Source organism: Somniosus microcephalus, chromosome 6 (genome assembly GCF_052327205.1).
Source record: "Somniosus microcephalus isolate GS21.2 chromosome 6, FLI_Smic_1.0, whole genome shotgun sequence".
NCBI lineage: Eukaryota > Metazoa > Chordata > Chondrichthyes > Squaliformes > Somniosidae > Somniosus > Somniosus microcephalus.
In genome coordinates this window covers 68,736,980-68,757,328 of record NC_140992.1, presented here as the reverse complement: position 1 = coordinate 68,757,328, position 20,349 = coordinate 68,736,980, and the positions used below count along the sequence as shown (strand labels likewise).

General features: G+C 38.8%; 1 protein-coding gene across 1 annotated transcript in view; it reads right to left on the bottom strand.

Moving 5' to 3' along the window:
* The window catches only part of LOC147115793 (transient receptor potential cation channel subfamily V member 6-like), a 36,820-nt gene extending 20,454 nt beyond the window's left edge, over positions 1-16,366 (bottom strand). The window contains exons 1-10 of the mRNA XM_085991977.1: positions 16,339-16,366; positions 15,613-15,694; positions 12,523-12,617; positions 9,279-9,401; positions 8,642-8,782; positions 7,424-7,522; positions 5,071-5,234; positions 4,382-4,528; positions 3,127-3,333; positions 54-140 (exon numbers count right to left, since the gene is read on the bottom strand). Coding sequence (XP_085848103.1) covers positions 54-140; positions 3,127-3,333; positions 4,382-4,528; positions 5,071-5,234; positions 7,424-7,522; positions 8,642-8,782; positions 9,279-9,401; positions 12,523-12,617; positions 15,613-15,694; positions 16,339-16,366 — 1,173 coding nt within the window. The remainder of the gene's footprint in view (positions 1-53; positions 141-3,126; positions 3,334-4,381; positions 4,529-5,070; positions 5,235-7,423; positions 7,523-8,641; positions 8,783-9,278; positions 9,402-12,522; positions 12,618-15,612; positions 15,695-16,338) is intronic.
* Positions 16,367-20,349: the final 3,983 nt, after the last annotated feature.

The following is a 20,349-nucleotide window of genomic DNA, read 5'->3' as shown; positions in this document are numbered from 1 at the left end:
AGTTTCTACTTTAGGTTTATAATACGGAGTTTGGTAACCGCTTCTCAGCTTACCTCACCGATGAGTATTACCAGTGCTCCAGCGATAGTTATTAGTTCACCCAGAAGTCTCAGGTAGTCTTCCTTTGTTTGATAGGATTCCTAAAATAGTTACTTTTTAAAATAAATTATTATGGTCTTTGCAAATAATTTTTATGGCATAATATGCAAACATAAAAGAACAGCTACTGAACATGAATTGTACTGGGTATAATGTGAATTTTGGGGTCACAGACAGACAAGCACCGTAAGAACTCCAAGCGACAATGTCCATTAGGAATGCTAACTCCACTATGTGCCACATACTGATACTTACTAACCATACATTAATTGCTAAATTAACAACAGTATTCAGCCAGTGATCAAACAATACCAGGAGCTATAGCAGTGAGGTTTTACATAAGAGTGTTTTGTGCAGCTTGGCGACAGTCAATTTGTTGCCAAAATCTTTAATTACATAACTCTTAACATTTGTATGACATTTTAAAATTAAGATATACCAGTGAATCTTCCACAGCACTGCCTGAAGGTTTTGTATGAACTGGGCTCTTGTATCTCGCCAATGATGCCAATGGCCATGCTTAGTGCATGAGCCAAGGTTTAGGCAGAAATCTTCACAGTTCTTGGGGTAGATTTTCACCTTCACCACCGAGACAGTAATCAGGTGGGGCAGATCACACGGCCTTTATGGAACCCGCCTGAGTTTCAGTCCATTGATTTATCCTACTGATAATCACAGGACCCTGATTTGAATGGGCTAACAAGACTCCTACCTGTTTCTGATGGTGCCTGGTACTCCCATTTCAAGGCTCCCAACAAAATGGCACAGACCCTGACATTGGGAGCAATGGGTGATAAGTGCTGCACTGCTATTTTCATTGCACTACCACCCTTTTCCCACCTGATGACTCGGGGAGGTGGGGTGGGGTGGGGTAGGTGAAAATCTGTCCCATAGAAATCTTAGCACAGGAGGAGGTAATTCGGCCTTTCTTGCCCATACAGCATTGGTCTGTCTCCTCCCATTTTCCTGCTTTCATCCCATAACCATTTATATTCCTCTTTAAGTAATCATTCAAAAAGTTGAATGCAATAATTGATTAAGCATCGCTCACTACTTGCGAGATTACAGCCCTTTGCTCTAGTCTTTGCTTGTTTCTCAGACCTCTCATCCCTGGTACCATCCTAGAAAATCTGCATTGCACTTTCTCCAGAGTTATTATATCCCTTCTATATTTAAGAACCTAAAATTGCATATATTTGAGAGATGGCTTAACCACAGTCTCTTTGCTTGATATAAAACACAAAATCCCATTTTCCTTAATAGATTTTTTAATCTGTTCACTCAAATTTAAGGATTTATATATTTGCATGCTAGATACCTTTATCCCCTCCACTGCATTGTGAAATGTAGCATTTAAGGTATATTTTCATTCAGTTTTAAACTGCATCTGCCTTTTATTGGCTGATTTTCCTAGCCTGTTTATGTTTGTAGTCTCTTACATTCTTTCTGGCAATTTTCAATTCCTCCCGGTTTGGTATTATCAGTAAGTTATGATATCCATCTTTTTACATTGGGCCAGAAATTAGGATCGGGGGCTTGCCGCGCGTGCAAGCCCCCAATGTGCACTCACCCGGCGCGCCGACATCTGAAGCCTGGGCCTGCTTGGAATTCCTGTCACTGGCCCAGTTCAGATGTCGGCGCGATGTGCTTGCCTGATCCAGCGGCGTAGTTAGTGCGATGTGCCGGCTGGGATCAGGTGAGCACTGTGCAGCCAATCAGGGGAGGGGAAACTTCATTCATGAGTTTGATAGTAAGAACTGTCAAACTCATGAAAAGTATGGGCGCCCAAAAGACTAGTTTAACTTTAAATAAAATTTAAAAAAACATCCCAATAATTAAATAAACTATAAATAACTTTAAAAACCTATTTTAAACAATTAATCAAAGTTTTGAAAAAAATAATTTTTTAAGAAATCGGATCTAAAAATAAACTTACCTTACTGTAAAGTCCTTAAAAACAATAAAGCTGTGGAAAAAATGTTATAATTTTAAATAATAGACCACTTACCTTCAAGAATGAAGTCCTTACGCCTCCTTTTTATGTCTAAAATGTTCAGGCCCTTGCACACGGGCAAACCTGTCAAAAAGAAGGAAGTTCAACGCGTGCGCGCAGAGTCCTGCGCGCACGCGTTGGACCTCTGAACCCCTTGGAGGAAATGCCGGTTTCCCGTGCATGCGCTGTGCATGCTGAAATCCGGCACTTCCAACGGGCCCACGCGTGAGTACACCGTCCGTACTCATGCGTTGGGACCGGAATTACTGGCCCAATAAGTCCAGATCATCCATATATTGTGCAATACTTTGTACTTGTACTGTTTCGTACAATATGAAAGCAGAATAACCAAATAGAAAGGATAAAAAGAGAGGCTTAACCAATCAGAACGAATAGATGCTTAGCCAACGAAGAAGAAAATCAGCTGATGAACTTGACTTTCACAACATTTACAATAAATCAATCTCTCACACACACGCACACTTTTACATTCATCTTTTTATTTTTTACCTTACCAGGGATGATCATTTGGTTTGAATTTGAGGCATATCTATTTATTAACACTAACACCCTATCATCAATTCATAATGAAATGCTTTTAACAACTGTGACTGACAGTATCTTATGAAACAATGTGAATACATCACCGCTGTGATAATTGAACATCTTATTCCACCAATCTACTTTTCCAATTAACTGCTTCTGCCCACAACTCCTGATGTCTATTATCAAGCCCTATTGATCTGCTTGGATTTAAATTCTTTATGACGTAATCCTCTTTGTCCTTTCTTGTAAAATGCATTAGGAAGTGACCAAAATAGGATATCTCATTCCAACTTGTTTCAACTAGATCTGCAGCTTCTTGGACATTCCAACAGTTTTGTGGGTAATTCAGTATTCATGAAAGTTTTCATTACAGGATAACAGTGATTTGTTACTGCATTTTATAGAGAAAGAGTTTACAAATTCATAAACTTTAAAATACTTCCATTACAAATATTGCATTGGACATTATAGAACTGTACTATACTTACTGCTAAAGTCTTTTGTATTTTAACAATGTAGTCACCAAATTGGCCAATTGGAACTGGTTTCAAGGGCCGGTACAGGCTTGAGATGGTAAATATCATGATGTACACACCATAGGAAAACATCCACGTTAGGAAGTACTTGTATGCAAATGAAATCCACTTCTGATGCAGTAATTCCTTCACTGGTTTAGCATCAATGAGTTTATGAACCTACAAAAAAACAACTTAATTTCTATCTGATCATTTCGGTAGGGAATTCAAAATCATCAAATCTCAGAAGGCACCAAGGGCCTATCATGATCAGCCATAAAAAATAATTTATGTTACATAAATGAGACTGACCAGGATAGCCATTTGTACCTCCATCACTTATCGATTGTTTAGTCAGGTTCACTTGCAGATTAAATCATATACCACAGCTGGCAGCACATACCCATGAGAAGAAGTGGAGAATGCTTGCTTCAGCAATTTTATTAAGTCACTAATTCTGAAGAAAAGTATTTTTACTTTTCATTGGAGGAGGAATTTTAGGCCTCTGCTCGCCTCAACATGGCAGTTGAGGTGTTCAAATATTTGCCTAAAAATATAGGTAATACTCAAAGACTACAATAGTGATAAATATTCTTAGTTCTCTTGTAAGATTACTCAATTAAACTCAGGATTGAAGTAACTACCCTTGGTGTACAAAAGCAATTCATTGATAGATGTGCTATCAACATGAGTGGAATTGTAATCATATTTCTCAGCTGCTACTACGTGTTCTTTGACTAAATATTGAATTTATTTTGTATTCTTTTTCAAGGTAACTATTGCAAAGAAAATGTCCATTTGATAATCACCACTGGGTTGTGTTCAGTGCCTCTTACCTCTTTCCTGAGGTGATTTTTAACCATCTTAAAAGTTCCCAGAGCATGAAGTTAAGAACTAACAACAAGAACATTTTCAAAATGTTACATTTCATTGTGTGTCATGAAATTAGTTTAAATTTCTAGTTCTGTGATGGGAAGTGAAATTTTTTTTAGGAAATCAACCAAAGTTAAAGATCATTGGCTGAGCTGCTGAATACAGAGTTGGAGTGGGGAGCCATTACCAGTAAGGCCACAATCTTTACTAAAGTCCATACACATTAAGAACATAAATACTTGTTATATGGAGCTGCACAGTAAAGAAATCAAAGTCAAAGAAAATGGAAAATTATCCCATGGAAATGTATTGACAATAACAGCAAAGAGCAGGCTGGTTCATTCCTTATGGTTACCTCTCTATTCCTGCTTGTTGTTATGATGTCCAGAACTGATTTTTCGTCACCCCATGTATCAATGTTGGTGAGATCATAGACACAGTAAGACATTGTCCCCATTGTCCAGTATGTTTTCTTCTGTTTTTGCACTAAATAGTTGAACATCTACAAATAAAGTTCAATTAATGTATTAAAACAAGTATTAAATTAAATTTGATACATTTTTTAAGAAAGGTTTGAACTGGTTTGACTTTAACTAGAGTTCACTAAACATCTTCTTCCAACATTTGTTTTGAAATGTGTAGAACTATTAATGTTGTTTCTCCCATAGTGAAAGTAATGACCTGAAAGTAATGTAAATAATATTAATGATCACAAAATTGGAAAGGAAAAAAAATACAATAGCAACTATGTCAATGCAGGTAATTATTCTGAATGTTATGTAACAAATAGTGCTGAATAATGCAGCTACAGATAGACTGAGTACTGAAAAGGCTATCTTCCATTGCACAGAATCAGGATCATCTTTAACTGCATCTTGGAGAACTTACTGTGGAGTATGGCTATAACTCACTTTCACAAGAAATTCCAATATTCATTTTGTTGAGCTCATAATGAATGGGCTCTTGATTAAACAAAATCCTTTCTCTTATACAGCTTAGTGAACAATAACTTCATATTGCATTACGAAGTCACAATTTACCTACCTCCAAATCACCCTCAGCTGCTGCAAGCTTCAATGGAGTGTAGCCATCGTTGTTCGCGATGCTCTCAAGTTGTTTCTCAGACACAAGTGATGTGATGAGGTCATACATGGAATACACCTGTCTTTTTTCCGATTGTATAACCAACATATGAAGCACTGTATTACCTGCCCAAAAGAATTCTAATTTCTAATCATTCTGAAGGAAAATTGACAGGTTAACATTTACTCCTTGTGGGTTCCTCTGTGTTAGAAACATGTTGGAAATAATCTGAATTATGTGAGTGTACATGAATGTTTCTGTGAGTGAGCTCTTCAATCAAACTGAAACCCCCAAGTCACCTCAATATGGTTAATTCAGGTTAATTTTAATATAGCTAAACCAGACCCAATTATTCCCATGTGGGGTTTCAGTTAGCTTCTCCCTTTAGAAATTGATGTCTACACATGCAAAGAAATATGAATTCTCACCCCTTGTAATTACAGAAGAAGGTTTATGGTTATTACTACAGATGACCTTTTATTTGAATTTAAATTTAAATGTTGATATGTAATGGTTGAGATATTTTAAAATTGTGAAATCTAGATGAAGGGTAAGGCCTGTGGTTTAGAATATCAAGATTGGAAGCAGTAGAAAAGAAGCTGAAATAAATAAGTTGTGACAAATGATGCCAAGCTTGACTTTCAAAAGCATGAAGGAAGAAAATACTGACTGAGGTAAACAACTCCACAGTTTTGAGATATAGGAAAAGAATAAGTTAGAGTAGGAGACACTATGATCACTCTTGATTTCAACACAATTAATGATCACTTTTAATTTCAACACAATGCAGCAGGTTGAAGGAAATGTTGTGGAATGGTGTATTTGCAGCTCAGGAGAACGAGAGAAGAAAGTACAGAGAAATAGTGACTATCGTAACATCAATCAAATAGAGAGGGTGGAGAACAGAGGCAAGAGTGGGATTACCTACCATATGACAAGCTTTTAATTCTGTTGTGTCCAAGAGTGTGAGAGGTGCAAGAAGAATCTCACCAACTTTAGAAGAGTGCTATGTATTGTTATTTTTTCCCTTTTCCAATATAATCCTGTTGCCTCTCTGCATAAAACGGCTAAAATGTTGCCAGTTAGTGCCATGTTTGTGCTGTAGATAGACCCACACCCACTAAAAAATGGACTGTGACTGTACAAACTCACTTCATATAGGACATTTACAGTCAGCAAGGAAACTTTTATCCTATCAATCAGGGTTGGGAACTTAATGCCAGAAAATGCATAAAATAAAATGTCAAAAATCCAACTGTCAGCAAAGTTTCCTGACAGGTTTCTGCTACATTCACTGGAACTGAGACCACAGCAGAGTCCGGTTGACACGAGGTGCCAACTTTCAGTGGGGGATACTCCTAGATTCCCCATGAAAATAAATCTCATGGCTTCAGCACTCGTGTGCCCCTTCAGTAATTTCAAAATACATCTCTGTCTTTTGTGTATTTAGTTTTTCTTCCTGTAATAAAAGTGGTTGAATGTTAGGTATACCTGCCAGTTAAGCTATTACCAGCCCATGTCCCACTGCACTTTTAGTCTAACTTGTCTGTCATGAGGACTGTAAACAGATTTGTTTCTGGTACTGTGTGATCTTTTTTGAAGTTGTTGATCATTTTTTGCTGGTTTTCTAGATGCGTGTGTATAAAGATTTCAGGAATTTTGTGAGTTCTGCACTGTTATGTAGTTATTTCCATAATGACATTTCTGAGGAGGAACCTTCAATGAATCCACAGGTACAGGAAACTCTTTTTTATCCGGCACCGACGGGACCGGCGTGGTGCCGGTTGATCAAAAAGTCCAGATTACAGAGAGGTATACTTACCAAGGTACAAGAGCCCCGTACACGGCCACAGGTGCAGGAGCCCCTGTTGCACGGCCACAGGTGCGGGAACCCCAGTTACATGGCCACAGATCCAGGAACCCCGGTTACAAGGCCACTAATATATAGTAAAACTTATTTGAACCTACTCCTGAATTTTGCTGATTAAGAGAGATTTCCAGATATTTAGGTGCCGGTTAAAAGAGTTTCCTGTAGTTAGAGGTTTGTGTTCACTACATGGAATCATTCTAATTTTATTATGGAAGCATTACAAAGTTGTATTTGTACTGTTATCCAGGGTTGTTGTGCTTAAAAAGGAAAGGATATAGATGTTTTCAACGCAGCTCAAGACCTCAAGCCTGTTTATTATTTGCAATGGTAATTCACAATTGGTTTTGGGCCCTCTGTGAGGAAGGAATTAAGTTCCCAATGATAATTACATATGAAGTAGAAAACAACTACTTCATGGTGGTTGATGAGTGATGAAATATTTACCTAAGGAATCCTGTGCCTCTAATGGAGCACTGTGTTTAATAAGAGTTCTGACAATCTCTTCATTGCCAACGCATACTGCAAAAGACAACACATATTCACCTGCAGGTAATAAAAAAATGTGGTCAAAATGCCGTCATCAATAAAAAATTGACAGCAAAATCATTTCTGCTGCTGAGCCGTTAATCTTGTAGATATAACATTAACATCCCAGTTATAATTCACCAAGCCATGCCATATCAAGAACATTTCTGTGCAGTATGAATTAGGCATTTAACGCAGGTTACTAACACATCAATGACAGCTACTGGGAAGACAGTAATGAATATCACAGGAGGGTTGCCAAATTAATAAATAATGTGTAAAGCTGTTTTGTCTCAGACCAGTATATCTACAATGCAATGCACAGTTGACAGGCCCCAGTTACCTCACACTGAGCTCCACTCCCAGGTTGCTTACTTTTAATGTTACAAGAAAGTGGATGAGAGAGTTGTTTTCTTGTGTGTGCTATAAAAAAGTCAAAAGTATGTTTATAAAATTCCCACGAGGGGAGTGGAGTTCCAGAGCACTTTTAAATTTTGGCTTTCCATTGGTCTGGATTTAATTCTGCACCTGGTGTGAAGCTGAAATGGTGACCTCAGAACTCTTGACTTAGTGCTCCGATTATCAATCTGATTAATGAGTCATATAGTCACTTTTGTGTTGATGCACCTGAGGTTGCTTCCTGTCAAAAGGTTGTCGCATTGACAATTATTGCAAATCTGAAAACCATTCTTCACATCTTAAGATACCTATATTTTACTATTACTTCAAAAAATAGCATTCAATATTTGTTATATTCTTATGTATGTATTTGTTATTCTTACGTGACTTCCTTGCATGTTACTGAAGATTATTGAGCAACTCTAAAATGGTAAACATCAAGTTGTGTGACATTAGAGACTAATTTATTGACAGATTTGAAACATTTCTAAAGGAAACTGAAAACATATTTCACAGGCCAAGTATTTTAATAACATTAATTATGCAGGTATCATTCTCAAACAATTTGGAACAAGGTTGGACAATAAAAGGTTACTGAGGATATATTGAAACATTACACCCACAAACAACTATATAATTATGTTGCAGATACAAAAGAATCTTCAACCTTTAGCAATCCATAATAATATTTCAATAATCTATCTCATTTTAACTCTCAGAACAAAAACTAGACCTTACCATAATAACACTGGCATTCCTCTCCTGGGACAAAGCAGGAACCGGTTGCACGTGCATTCATCACATCAGCACCTCGATTCAACAGTTCCTGAACCATTTCCACATCTTGTTTCAGAACAGCAATGTGCATAGGTGTCTCACCTATAGATTGAAAAAAAAATTGAAAGTGATCCTAGAAACAGTTCATTCATATAAACAGAATAAGAAAGGCCACTATACCAGTTAAGGCCCACAGTGTGCTAAAGTAGCCTGGTCCTTTTTATGTTGCCCTAACATTTCCTACCCTCCATTTCATGTGGTATTTCAAGGAGGTTCTTCTCATTTAGAAGGGATGCATTACAAACACAAATGTCGTCAAGACTTAGTATGTATTTACTCATATATTTAAAGGCTCAAGCACACTATAATACTATGCAGCATCAAAGTATTTATTGGCAGACAACAATTTCTGTATAAAGGTGATTGTGCAATGTTGCTGATTACTTGGATATTTAATGATCCCATAACAGTAATTTTACTATGTGTTTCAGAAAACATTTACAAAATAATAATGTAAATGTACTTACAGTACTTATGAATTAGTAAATTAGGGCTTCTGTACTGTTTACTATGAACCCTAATAAACAATGTATTTTACCTCTGTACATGTCAGATGTCATTGGTTCATTGATCAGTGATGGTATCCTATCCAGAATGAACTCCGCAATTTCCTTATTGCCATTGAACAATGCTGTATGCAGTATTGTTTCTTCTAAATCCCCTTTAAATGGTATTTTTAAATATTAGTTTCAGAACAAATACATAGAATATCAAAACAATTAGAGCCAAAGAGGTTTACAGCACAGAAGGAGATCATTCAGCCCACTGTGTCTATGCCAGCTTTTTGTTTGTGTAATCCATAACTATTCCACAGTTCTGCTCTCTCCTTAGCTTTGTATCTTCCACTGCTTCAAATGTTTAACTTCTCTTCCCTTAAAAGATGCAATGGTTTCCACCTCAACTCCTCCATATGGCAAAGCAATCTGTGCTGTAACAACTCTCTGTGTAAAGAAATTTCTCCTAACTTCTTGAGGGGAATTTTGCTAGCCCTGGGGAGGCGGGACTGCCGGAAAAAATGGCAGAATCTGGGGGTGGGTGCCCATCCCACCCCCCCCAACCCACCTCCGTGCCATCTTCCCAGGAGGCGGGTACCCGACCTGCACTGGAAGCCACTTCCTCGAGGCGGGAAGGGAATTACAGCCACTTAACTGCCTATTAACAGGTGGTTAACAGGCAGTTAAGAGGATTATCCCCATTTTACCCCTGCAAGTGCGGGCTTCCCGACATCGGGAAACCCCGCCAGGGTCAGCGAGGCGAGCAGTGGGTCTGCGGGGGTCAGAGGGGTCGAAAAGTGTGCTGTGGAGCTGAGTGATGGGTGCAAGTGTGGAGAGGTAATTGTGTGAGGTGAGTGTAAAGTGATAGAAAAAGTTGACTTACCTTTGTTTCTTCCTGCAGGCTTCAACAGTTGGGAAACCGGAGACTCCGGCATCTCACTGGCAGAGATGACAGAATGGCTGCTGCATTCTCCGATGCAACAGCCATCTGATTTCTGCTCAGCAGATAGATTTGATGAGTCTTGAATACAAGGTCTCATCAAACAACAGAGAATGTCAGTGTTTGACAGCTTCACAGAGCTGTCAAATGATGACAATTCATCTGTCAAAAATTTTGGACAGATGAAACGTCATATGTTGACGTTCTCTGTCACCGGCTTTCCCTTAATTGGCCTGCTAAGCCCGCTGGGCGGGCTTAACAGGGTCAATCAAGGGAAAATAGCGTGGGTTGGCCACAAGTCAATGGAGGCAGGACTAAAACCCGACAAGTGGGAGTCTCGCCTCCAAAAGCTCCCCATTGGTAAAATCCAGCCCCTTTTCTCAGTGACAATTTCAAGTTGATGACCCCCCTTGTCAGCGATTAGCCAACCAAAGAAAATAGTCTTTCCATATTCACTTAACAAAAACCTCTTCTAACTAAGTCTGAAGGAATACATGGGTATCCTCAAAGTTCCCCTGAGCTTTGGAGAATCTAGCAATTAAATCAATTTGCACAGTTGTGCTAAGCTACTGTTATTATTTTTCAAAATTCATTTTCGGAATGTGGGCGTCGCTAGCAGGGTCAGCATTTATTGCCCATCCCTAATTGCCCTTGAGAATGTGGTGGTGATCCTTCTTCTTGAACCGTTATAGTCCATGTGGTGGGCCAGAATCCTGGAACTCTGTATCTAACAGCATTGTGGGCAATGCTGTTAGATACAGAATTCCAGGATTCTGACCCAGCGACGATCAAGGAACAGTGATATATGTCCAAATCGGGATGATGTGTGACTTGGAGGTGATGGTGTTCCCATGCACTTGTTGCACTTGTCCTTCTAGGTGGTAGAGGTCGTGGTTTTGGGAGTTGCTGCAATGTATTTTGTAGATGGTACACACTGCAGCCACGGTGCATCGGTGGTGGAGGAAGTGGATGTTTAAGGTGATGGGTGGGCTGCCGAATAAGCACCCTGCTTTTTCCTGGATGGTATCAAATCACTTGAATGTTGTTGCAGCTGCACTCATCCAGGTAAGTGGAGTGTTACATCACACTCCTGACTTGTGCCTTGTAGATAGTGGAGAGGCTTTGGGGAGTCAGGAGGTGAGTCACTCACCACAGAATACCTAGCCTCTGACCTGCTCTAGTAGCTGTGGCATTGATGTGGCTGGTCCAGTTGAGTTCTTGTCGATGGTGACCCCCAGGAAGTTGATGGTGGGTGATTCGGTGATGGTAATGCTATTGAATATCAAGGGGAGGTGTTTACATAAAGAACATAAGAAATAGGAGCAGGAGTAGGCCATTCAGCCCCTCGAGCCTGTTCTGCCATTCAATAAGATCATGGCTGATCTGATCTTGGCCTCAACTCCACTTTCCTGCCCGCTCCCCATAACCCTTGACTCCCCTGTTTTTCAAAAATCTGTCTATCTCCACCTTGAATATATTCAATGACTCCGCCTCCACAGCTCTCTGGGGTAGAGAATTCCAAAGATTCACGACCCTCTGAGAGAAGAAATTCCTCCTCATCTCCGATTTAAATGGGTGACCCCTTATTCAGGAACTATGCCCCCTAGTTCTAGATTCCCCCACGAGGGGAAACATCCTCTCAGCATCTACCCTGTCCAGCCCCCTCAGAATCTTATATGTTTCAATAAGATCACCTCTCATTCTTCTAAACTCCAATGAGTATAGGCTCAACTTTTCCTCATAAGACAACCCCTTCAACTCAAGAATCAACCTGCTGAACCTCCTCTAAACTGCCTCCAATGCAAGTATATCCCTCCTTAAAAAAGGAGACCAAAACTGTACGCAGTATCAAAGTTTATCTTTCTTTCCCTTTCATTCTTGTTCAAGCTACTAAGTGCAGAGCTCAGATTAATGGGCTTCCTATGCTACAAGAAGCAAATGTATTGTGTGATCATAGAGTGTAGTCTGACAAACCCAATTATCTGTCTGAAAGAGGTTGCACGGTGGTGGGTGATTGCTGCAAGGAAATATAAGGAAAGGACAGAAGCTGAACTATGCCAAACCTGTAGGGCAAAGTGATGGAAAGTGTTTTCTATGATTCTCTACAAAGTGCCAAACAGAGAGAAGGCATTTCTGGGGAAGAATTGAAGAGATATACATGGATCAGTTAACCTGGACTACGCTCATGCATCTGTTCTGAGACAGCAATAGAATGCCGCTGGCAGACACCAAAAGACGGTTGTCTTACCAGCTTCTTGACTGGTAAGTGGTGGGGGAAGAAAAAGCAAAATTAATGCTACAAAGCCAAGAGAAATCAAACTTCTAATTTTTATTAAATAAATACTCACCGCGAATGTAAGGGTCAAAATCTTCACTTGTCAATAAGGCTTTCATGCTGATAGTGTCATTTGTGTGAGCTGCCTTAAAAAACTCATTCCCGCATCTGTAAAAATAACATTGTTGCATTTATTCAAAAGAGAAACAAGCATTTTAAATCTTTTCAAAATTCATTGAGGGTCAGGTAACTTCAAATATCTCAAGAAAAATCTCCCTTGGACTTCATTGAAGTTGTTGCTTTAGTTTGAGGACTGTCAAAATTTCAAAGCTGTGATAATGACTGACTGAAACTCAATTCACTTATCAAAATTGTGTTGAATAACCTGAGATTTTAAGGAGGATTGTAACAAGACTTTTTACGCCATAGGGTTTAATTTGCTCTGAATGTTTGAGCTAGTTCACACATTAATGTATAGTCATTAATACTGACCACATATTGGCATTCTTTTTCTTATTAAGGACCAATTAAACTGAAAGGTGTAAATTTACTCAGGATTTATACATCATGGATTTTAGAAAGGCGTTTGACAAAGTATAGAAGGCTGGTTAACAAAATGGAGGCTCATGGAATAGGTGGGTCAGTGGCAGCTTGAATAAAGAATTGGCTTAAGGACAGAAAACAGTGAGTTGCTGTTTTTCAGACTGGAGGATGGTGGACAGTGGTGTCCCCCAAGGGTCAGTGCTGTGGCCACTACTTTTTTGATATATGTAAATGACCTGGATATTGGAATACAAAGTAGAATTTCTAAATCTGCCGATGACACCAAACTTGGGGGTGTGGCAAACAGTGAGGATGATACCAATCGACTGCAACAGGGTATTGAAAGGTTAGCAGAATGGGCAGACAAGTGGCAGATGGAATTTAATACAGAGAAGTGTGAGGTGATGCATTTTGGTAGAAGGAACAGGGAGAGGCAATATACAGTTAATGGCACAGTTTTAAAGAGTGTGCAGGGACAGAGGGACCTGGGAGTTAATGTGCATAGGTCCCTGAAGGTGGCAGGACATATTGAGAGAGTGGTTAGCAAAGCATATGGGATCTTGAGCTTCATAAATAGAGGTATTGAGCACAAAAGTAGAGAAGTTATGCTGAACCTTTATAAAACGCTGGTTAGGCCGCAGCTGGAGTATTCCATCCAGTTCTGGTCACCACACTTTAGGAAGGGTGTGAAGGCCCTTGAGAGGGTGCAGAGGAGATTAACTAAAATGGTTCTGGGGATGGGGGATCTTAGCTACAAGGACAGGTTGGAGAAGCTGGATTTGTTTTCATTAGAGCAAAGGAGGTTGAGGGGTGATTTGATAGAGGTGTACAAGATTATGACGGGTTTGGATAGGATAGACGGGGAAAGGCTGTTCCCACTAGTTGATGGTACAAGGACTAGGGGACACAGAATTAAAGTTTTGGGCACGAGATACAGGAGGGACGTGAGGAAAGACATTTTTATGCAGCGAGTGGTGAGGTCCTGGAACTCGCTGCCGACGGAAGTGGTGGAAGCGGAGACACTCAATATTTTCAATGGGAGACTGGATAGGCACATGAGGGAAATAAACTTTCAGGGCTACGGGAATAGAGTGGGGAATGGCACTGACTGGATTGCTCCACAGAGAGCCGGCATGGACTCGATGGGCCGAATGGCCTCCTTCTGTGCCGTTATGACTCTATGACCTTGACTTTGCACGATGGTGTAAAATGGCTAATAGTGAGTCGGCAGCCCGTTTTACATCTCTCCCGATTTTTATTTCTATTGAAAAAGCTCCAAAGAAGTCTAGAGAGCAGAACACCCTTGCCTGGTGGTAGAAACTGCAAATCTATCTAGGCTAGCTTGCGCTGCCTTGTACAATGATGTAAGTGATTTATTCACCAGTTCATGGTGGTAAAGCATCTTCTATTCCTTCAATGGCCCATGTGTCCAAAGTCATAAAATGACTCAGTAAGGCCAATGACTATGCTGTTTCTCAGCAGATTAAATAGTGTAGACCATTGAAAGCAATGTGCGATAATTGACAATCATCCTCATTTCTTACCTTGGCACTTCCTTGAAGTTGGACACCTTCTTCAAATTCTTCTAAGTGTGATGGGTTGTAGACACCAAACCCCTAATTTTAACCTAGCCCAGCAAGAACGGGGCGGGTTCGGGTCGGGTGCCCGATTCACACCTCGCCCGATTTTCTGCTCCATTGAAGTCAATGGAGCTTAAATTCGGGCCAGGTGTAAATTGGGCGTCCGACCTGAACCAGCCCTGTTCTTGCTGGGCGGGATGGGTTAAAATCAGAGTTCAAGTTTACCTTCTATGGGATTGCTGCTTACACCTGCTGGACACTCTGTTTGGTAGTCGCTTCCTTTTTGACCTGCATTTTGCTATTTCCTCATAGCATATGAAGCAGACTTTTCAAGATCTGCTTGCTTCATAAATTAGCACTAAAATTTGCACACATCATAGATGCACTGAGGTACTGACTATCCATTAAGAGTATGCATATGCCTAGTAAGAGAGTTAACAGGTGATTCAATAGTATTGCTGCGTGTACCTTCTAATTTATTGCTCTACTGTACATTAGTTATACACCAAAGCTCAAAGTAAACGCACTTGGGGTAATGTTACACGTCTGCACTCCTGGCTGGCAGCCTCACCCGACGGAAGTTTATATCAGAAACTGAGGTGTGCACTGTACACAATTCCCTGATTATTAGAATGAATGGTTGGAAATTTGTGGGTAGTGTGCACCCAAATTCTCAATATGCATTCCTGGCGAGTGGTGCTCTTCAGGAAGCAGACTTAAAAATGATCACCATTGAGTAAATTTCGTCATTTCCGTAAGTACTGACAAAAAAGCAGAGAAAATTTAACCCACACATCTTGTTGAGAGCAAATAAAACTGCTAGGTCTACAGTGAATGAAAGATTAAAATTTCAATTTTTTTCCCCAGAACAATGCACATTCAGGGTTATCTCCATTAAATTCTCTCTTCTCCTCCCTCCCACATTCTATAATATTCAGCACTGTGGTTTTTGCAGGCTGCTGTAAAATGATTTTTCAAACATTTATTTTTCATGAATTAAAATGCCTGTAGTTAATTTCATTTATATTTATGTAAGTTACCTTGTTGTGTCATTCATATCCATTGTGACATGCATGTGGACTGTGTCAAATACTTTGAGCAGATCCGGGCCCCAGTAAAATCCTTTAAAAAGTGAAAAGACAGATATAAATATGTGCTTTAAGAATAAAAATAACTTATATAAGGTTTGCCATTCTCATTCTGCATATTTGAGTCCTGTACAACGTTTAGCATATGATCCAGCATTCTAAGATAAGATTAGTAAATGTTTAATTTTAATGCTTTCATTTAAAGTGGAATAATATGACCTCTTAATTATGATAGATTTTTACTTTGAAATCCTCTTTCTGTACTCAGATAATTAATCCATTTAATTTTGAACAACAGTGTTTTGTCTATTTAATAATTCCACCTGACCATATAAAGCCACAGTTTTCAAGTTAATAGGACTAAAGAATTCACCACTTCTGTAGCTATATTTAAATTATATTTATATTTAAATTGTGAATGGGGAAAGCCTGTGATTTCTCTGAAGTATGACTATTCAAGAATTACAACAGGATGGCAGCTTTAGAAATTAAATGCTACAAGTCAATCCTAAGAATGGCATAGAATTAGCAACGAAGAAGGTTAGTCCATACCTTTAATTGCAATTTGAATCACAGTGGAAAATCAATTGTGCTCTTTAGAAGATAGTGATCATTTAATAAGAATGACTTCTTTTCGTACTCCTAACTTTGCTAATTTTAACTTGCTATTAGTCAAACCTTTTGCTATAATCTGTATCAACCCCATATTTAATCTTGAAAATTTTAATTGGGTTAATCCAAAGAGCAAAGGGCAAACCTTTCATAGGATCTTTTTTATTCTTAAAGGATTTTACTGGAGGCCTGATCTGCTCAAAGTCCCTTAACCTAAGAAGTCCGATCGTTGATACCTGGGATTTGTTTGGACGATTGCCTCTGTATCTTCGCTTGGGTAGCAATATCCTTCCTATGATTAGGTAAACAGAACTGTGTGCAATACTTGCGATGGGTTCTGATAAATGGTTTATTATGCAACAATGCAGCTGCTTTTGATTTTTAGTCTATCCTTCTGATAATACAAGCCAGTATCTAAATTACCTTTTTGTTTTACTGCACCCGAGCATTGAGCTCACCATTTCATAGATCTATCCACAATAATCCCTGTATCTCATTACACTGTAATTGTTCCACTTAAAATATACAGTATATTCCCTCTTCTGACTGCTTGCTCACCTGCTAATTGTTTTAGACTTATTCATTTTGAAGGGATCTGTCCCAGTTAACAATATCGTAAAAATGCTGAATAATTTGCTGTCCTACTTCAGTATCGGAAGTAGAAAATAGAAATACTGATCCATGTTAGACTAGATTTCAGAATGTCTTTCTTATGAGTCTCTTGATTCTTTATTGACTATTGTTTTATGCCCTATCCCATATCCCTCTAACTGTATTTTTTCTTCAAATCCTCACTGAATCTTGTTTTTTTCTAAAATTCAGCTAGCTGAATATGCTATTTTGACAAAAATCTGCAATTTACCCTCACAATTAATATCCTTGTAATCTGCACATTCTTGTCATAACATAGAGATGACTTTTCTTGAAATCTTGCACTGCCAATATGAATGTTTGTTCCAATATTCTTCAGTTCCAATAGACCACTCAGCTGCATAGTCCAACTTCTCTGAAGCAGTGGTCAATATTCATCAACAGAAATAATAAGTAGGGAAAAATAATTGTACATTAAAAAATTAATAGATGTTTAAATGAAGGGGTCAATGACATGGAGTGAACAGAGTTAATATTATATAATCCTAATTTGCTCCTTTATTAAATTAACTTTTCTGAATTTATATACAGATACATGTTTTTCTGATGTTGCTGTACAATTTGCCTCAAGGTGCTAGCACATTAGGTATTTTCTTTCCTTGAACGAGTATTAACTTAAAGATCAAAATTTAGAACGTAATGCCAAATAATTTCTACTCACTTTCTAACAGCTACTGATGTTCAAATTGTCTTGAAAGCAATTCTCTTGTCCACAGAATCAGAACCATGCAACACAGGAGGCCGTTCAGCTTATCGTGCCTGTGCCTGTGCCAGCTCTTTGAAAGAGCAGTCGGGTTTAGTTCCACATCCCTGGCTTTTGTCCGTAACCCTGTAAGTTCCTCATCCTTAAGCACCGGTCCAACTCCCTTTTAAAATTATTTATGGAATCAGTTTCCACCACCTTTTCAGGTAGAGCGTTCCAGATCCCGACAATTAGTCCCACTCCCCTGCTCTTTCCCCACAGCCCTGCAAATCTTTCCTTTTCAAGCATATATCCAATTCCCTTTTGAAAGTTACTATTGAATCTGCTTCCACCACCCTTTCAGGCAGTGCATTCCAGATCATAAAAACTCGCCACATTAAAAAAATGTCCCCCATCTCCCTTCTGGTTCTTTTGCCAATTATCTTAAGTCTGTATCCTCTGGTTACCAACCCTCCTGCAAGTGGAAACAGTTTCACCTTATTTACTCTATTAAAATCCCTCCTAATTTTGAACACCTCAATTAAATCTCCCCTTAACCTTCTCTGCTTTAAGGAGAACAATCCCAGTTTCTCTAGTCTTTCCAGATAATTGAAGTTCCTCATCCCTGGTATCATTTTAGTAAATCTCCTCTGCATCCTCACCAAGGTCTTGACATCCTTCCTAAAGTGTCGTACCCAAAATTGGACACAATACTCCAGGTAATGCCTAACCAATAATTTATAAAGGTTTAACATAACTTCCTTGCTTTGCCTCTATTTATAAAGTCAAGGATCCCCATTGCTTTTTTATAAGCTTTTATCAACTTGTCCTGCCACCTTCAAAACCCCAGGTCTCTCTGTTCCTACACTCACTTTAAAATTGCACCATTTAGTTTATATTGCCTCTCCACATTCTTCCTCTCAACATTATAAGTAAATGTTTAAATTATGTTTTTACTGTATTAAGGAAATTGTATGTTTTACTTTCACATTTTTTTCCTCAAACATATGCAGGACTCGAGTTTCACCCTAGCTTTTATGCACAATACCATTCCTGTCACCAACTATTGCAAAGTCTGGAAGAGCATTTCTGGTAATAGCAAATGTTACAGTATTAGTTTCAATTTGTTTACTTGGTACTTAAAAATAAGTTTAAAATTCTTACCTTACACTCTCTTATTGATCATTCTCTATTGATAATTTCTGCAAAAGCTCTCACAGCACAATGTGGCATTGACTACAGACAGCTCTTAGACGACAGACTATATGTGACGAATTATTTTGGCAACACACAGAAACCATGGCAAGAAATTGGCCTGTGTATTATTATGGTATATGTACTGATTGTTTCAGTAACTAACAAAAAACACCAGTCTAAACTGCTCTATCATATTTCCTTGGCATTTAAATTGAATTCACTAAAGGTGAAACTGAATTGCAACTCAATACAGAATGGAACATCAGTTATCTGCACTCCCATAATCGTTACGCTTGATCATCCACACAAGAATCTTTGTGGGAGTTGGTACTTAGCTTTGCATTGACCAACTAAAAGCACTTTAATTGGCTTTCACCGATGTTGGGTTATTGATTGAGCAGGAAAAGTGACTAAATGCTTGGTCAAATTTTCTATCCGTGCGGCTATGATATTTAGCTACAGATCAAGAAAGCAGCTGAAGTCTGGGTTTTGTGTCTTGGATGAGCAACAGGAATTGGACTGTCAGAATTTTGTTGCGAATACTGTATATCTCAGTTTTAAAATGGAAAATCATGCCTCTCATCTGCACATGCGGGAAAGTTGATAGGTACAGAAACCAGAAGCTAAATATTCTCTCTGCCATAGTATAAGTGAACTCTAGATTATCCAGCAATTTCTAGTATCTGTTCTGGTGTGGGGGGGGGGGGCGGCATTGGTCTTTCATTATGTTATGTTGGATGATTGAGGTTCCACTCTACTACCCTTAGTAGTTGTAGGTGCTCTACATATCCATTCATTGTCATGTTGTCATCCATGTCAGAACCAAAATAAAACTCCCTCCACTTTACAAACATACGGAGATGGCAAGAAATGACAGTAACTTCATCAATGCTCACCTGATCCTTTTGACGGTGCAATCTTGTAAACCACCTTCCCCAACTACTAGTGAAACTAACTTGAGGGAGGAAAAATAAAAAGAGAAAATCCCGTGATTTATTGAGGCAATGAGATACGTCTTCTCACAGTGAGATTGTTGGTATGATGTTGATTTATTCCAAATTGCAGACAGTTTTCTGCTCTGGCTCCATATCTAGCAGTCCATTCTAACTAGAAACTGGCTAAGCTGGTCCAAACTCACTTCAGCTTTTGGCTTTTACACCAAAAAGAGGAGCTAGTCTATGCTGAATTTTGAACCTACTTGCAGAGGTGAAGGGCCATCTTCTAATGTACCAGCTGAAAAACAGACCTATCGCGCCCATTCTTTGCACCCACAAAGTTTCAATTGCAATTAAATTCTGAAAAATGTAACTAATTCACTAAGAAAATCAACAAAAAATGTTAATGTTCAATGATGAATGGAGGTGATTAATATGAAGAAGGAACAGTTTCTTTTATAATTATTATCTTTCAAAATACTGTTGCACAGATGTATTTGCTATATAAATGCAAGTTGTTGTTGTAAAATCAGGTAAGAAAATGTACTGTATAAGGAAAAACGATTCAAGCTATTATGCTTCATTAACAAAATAAGCACATAATACAAAGCA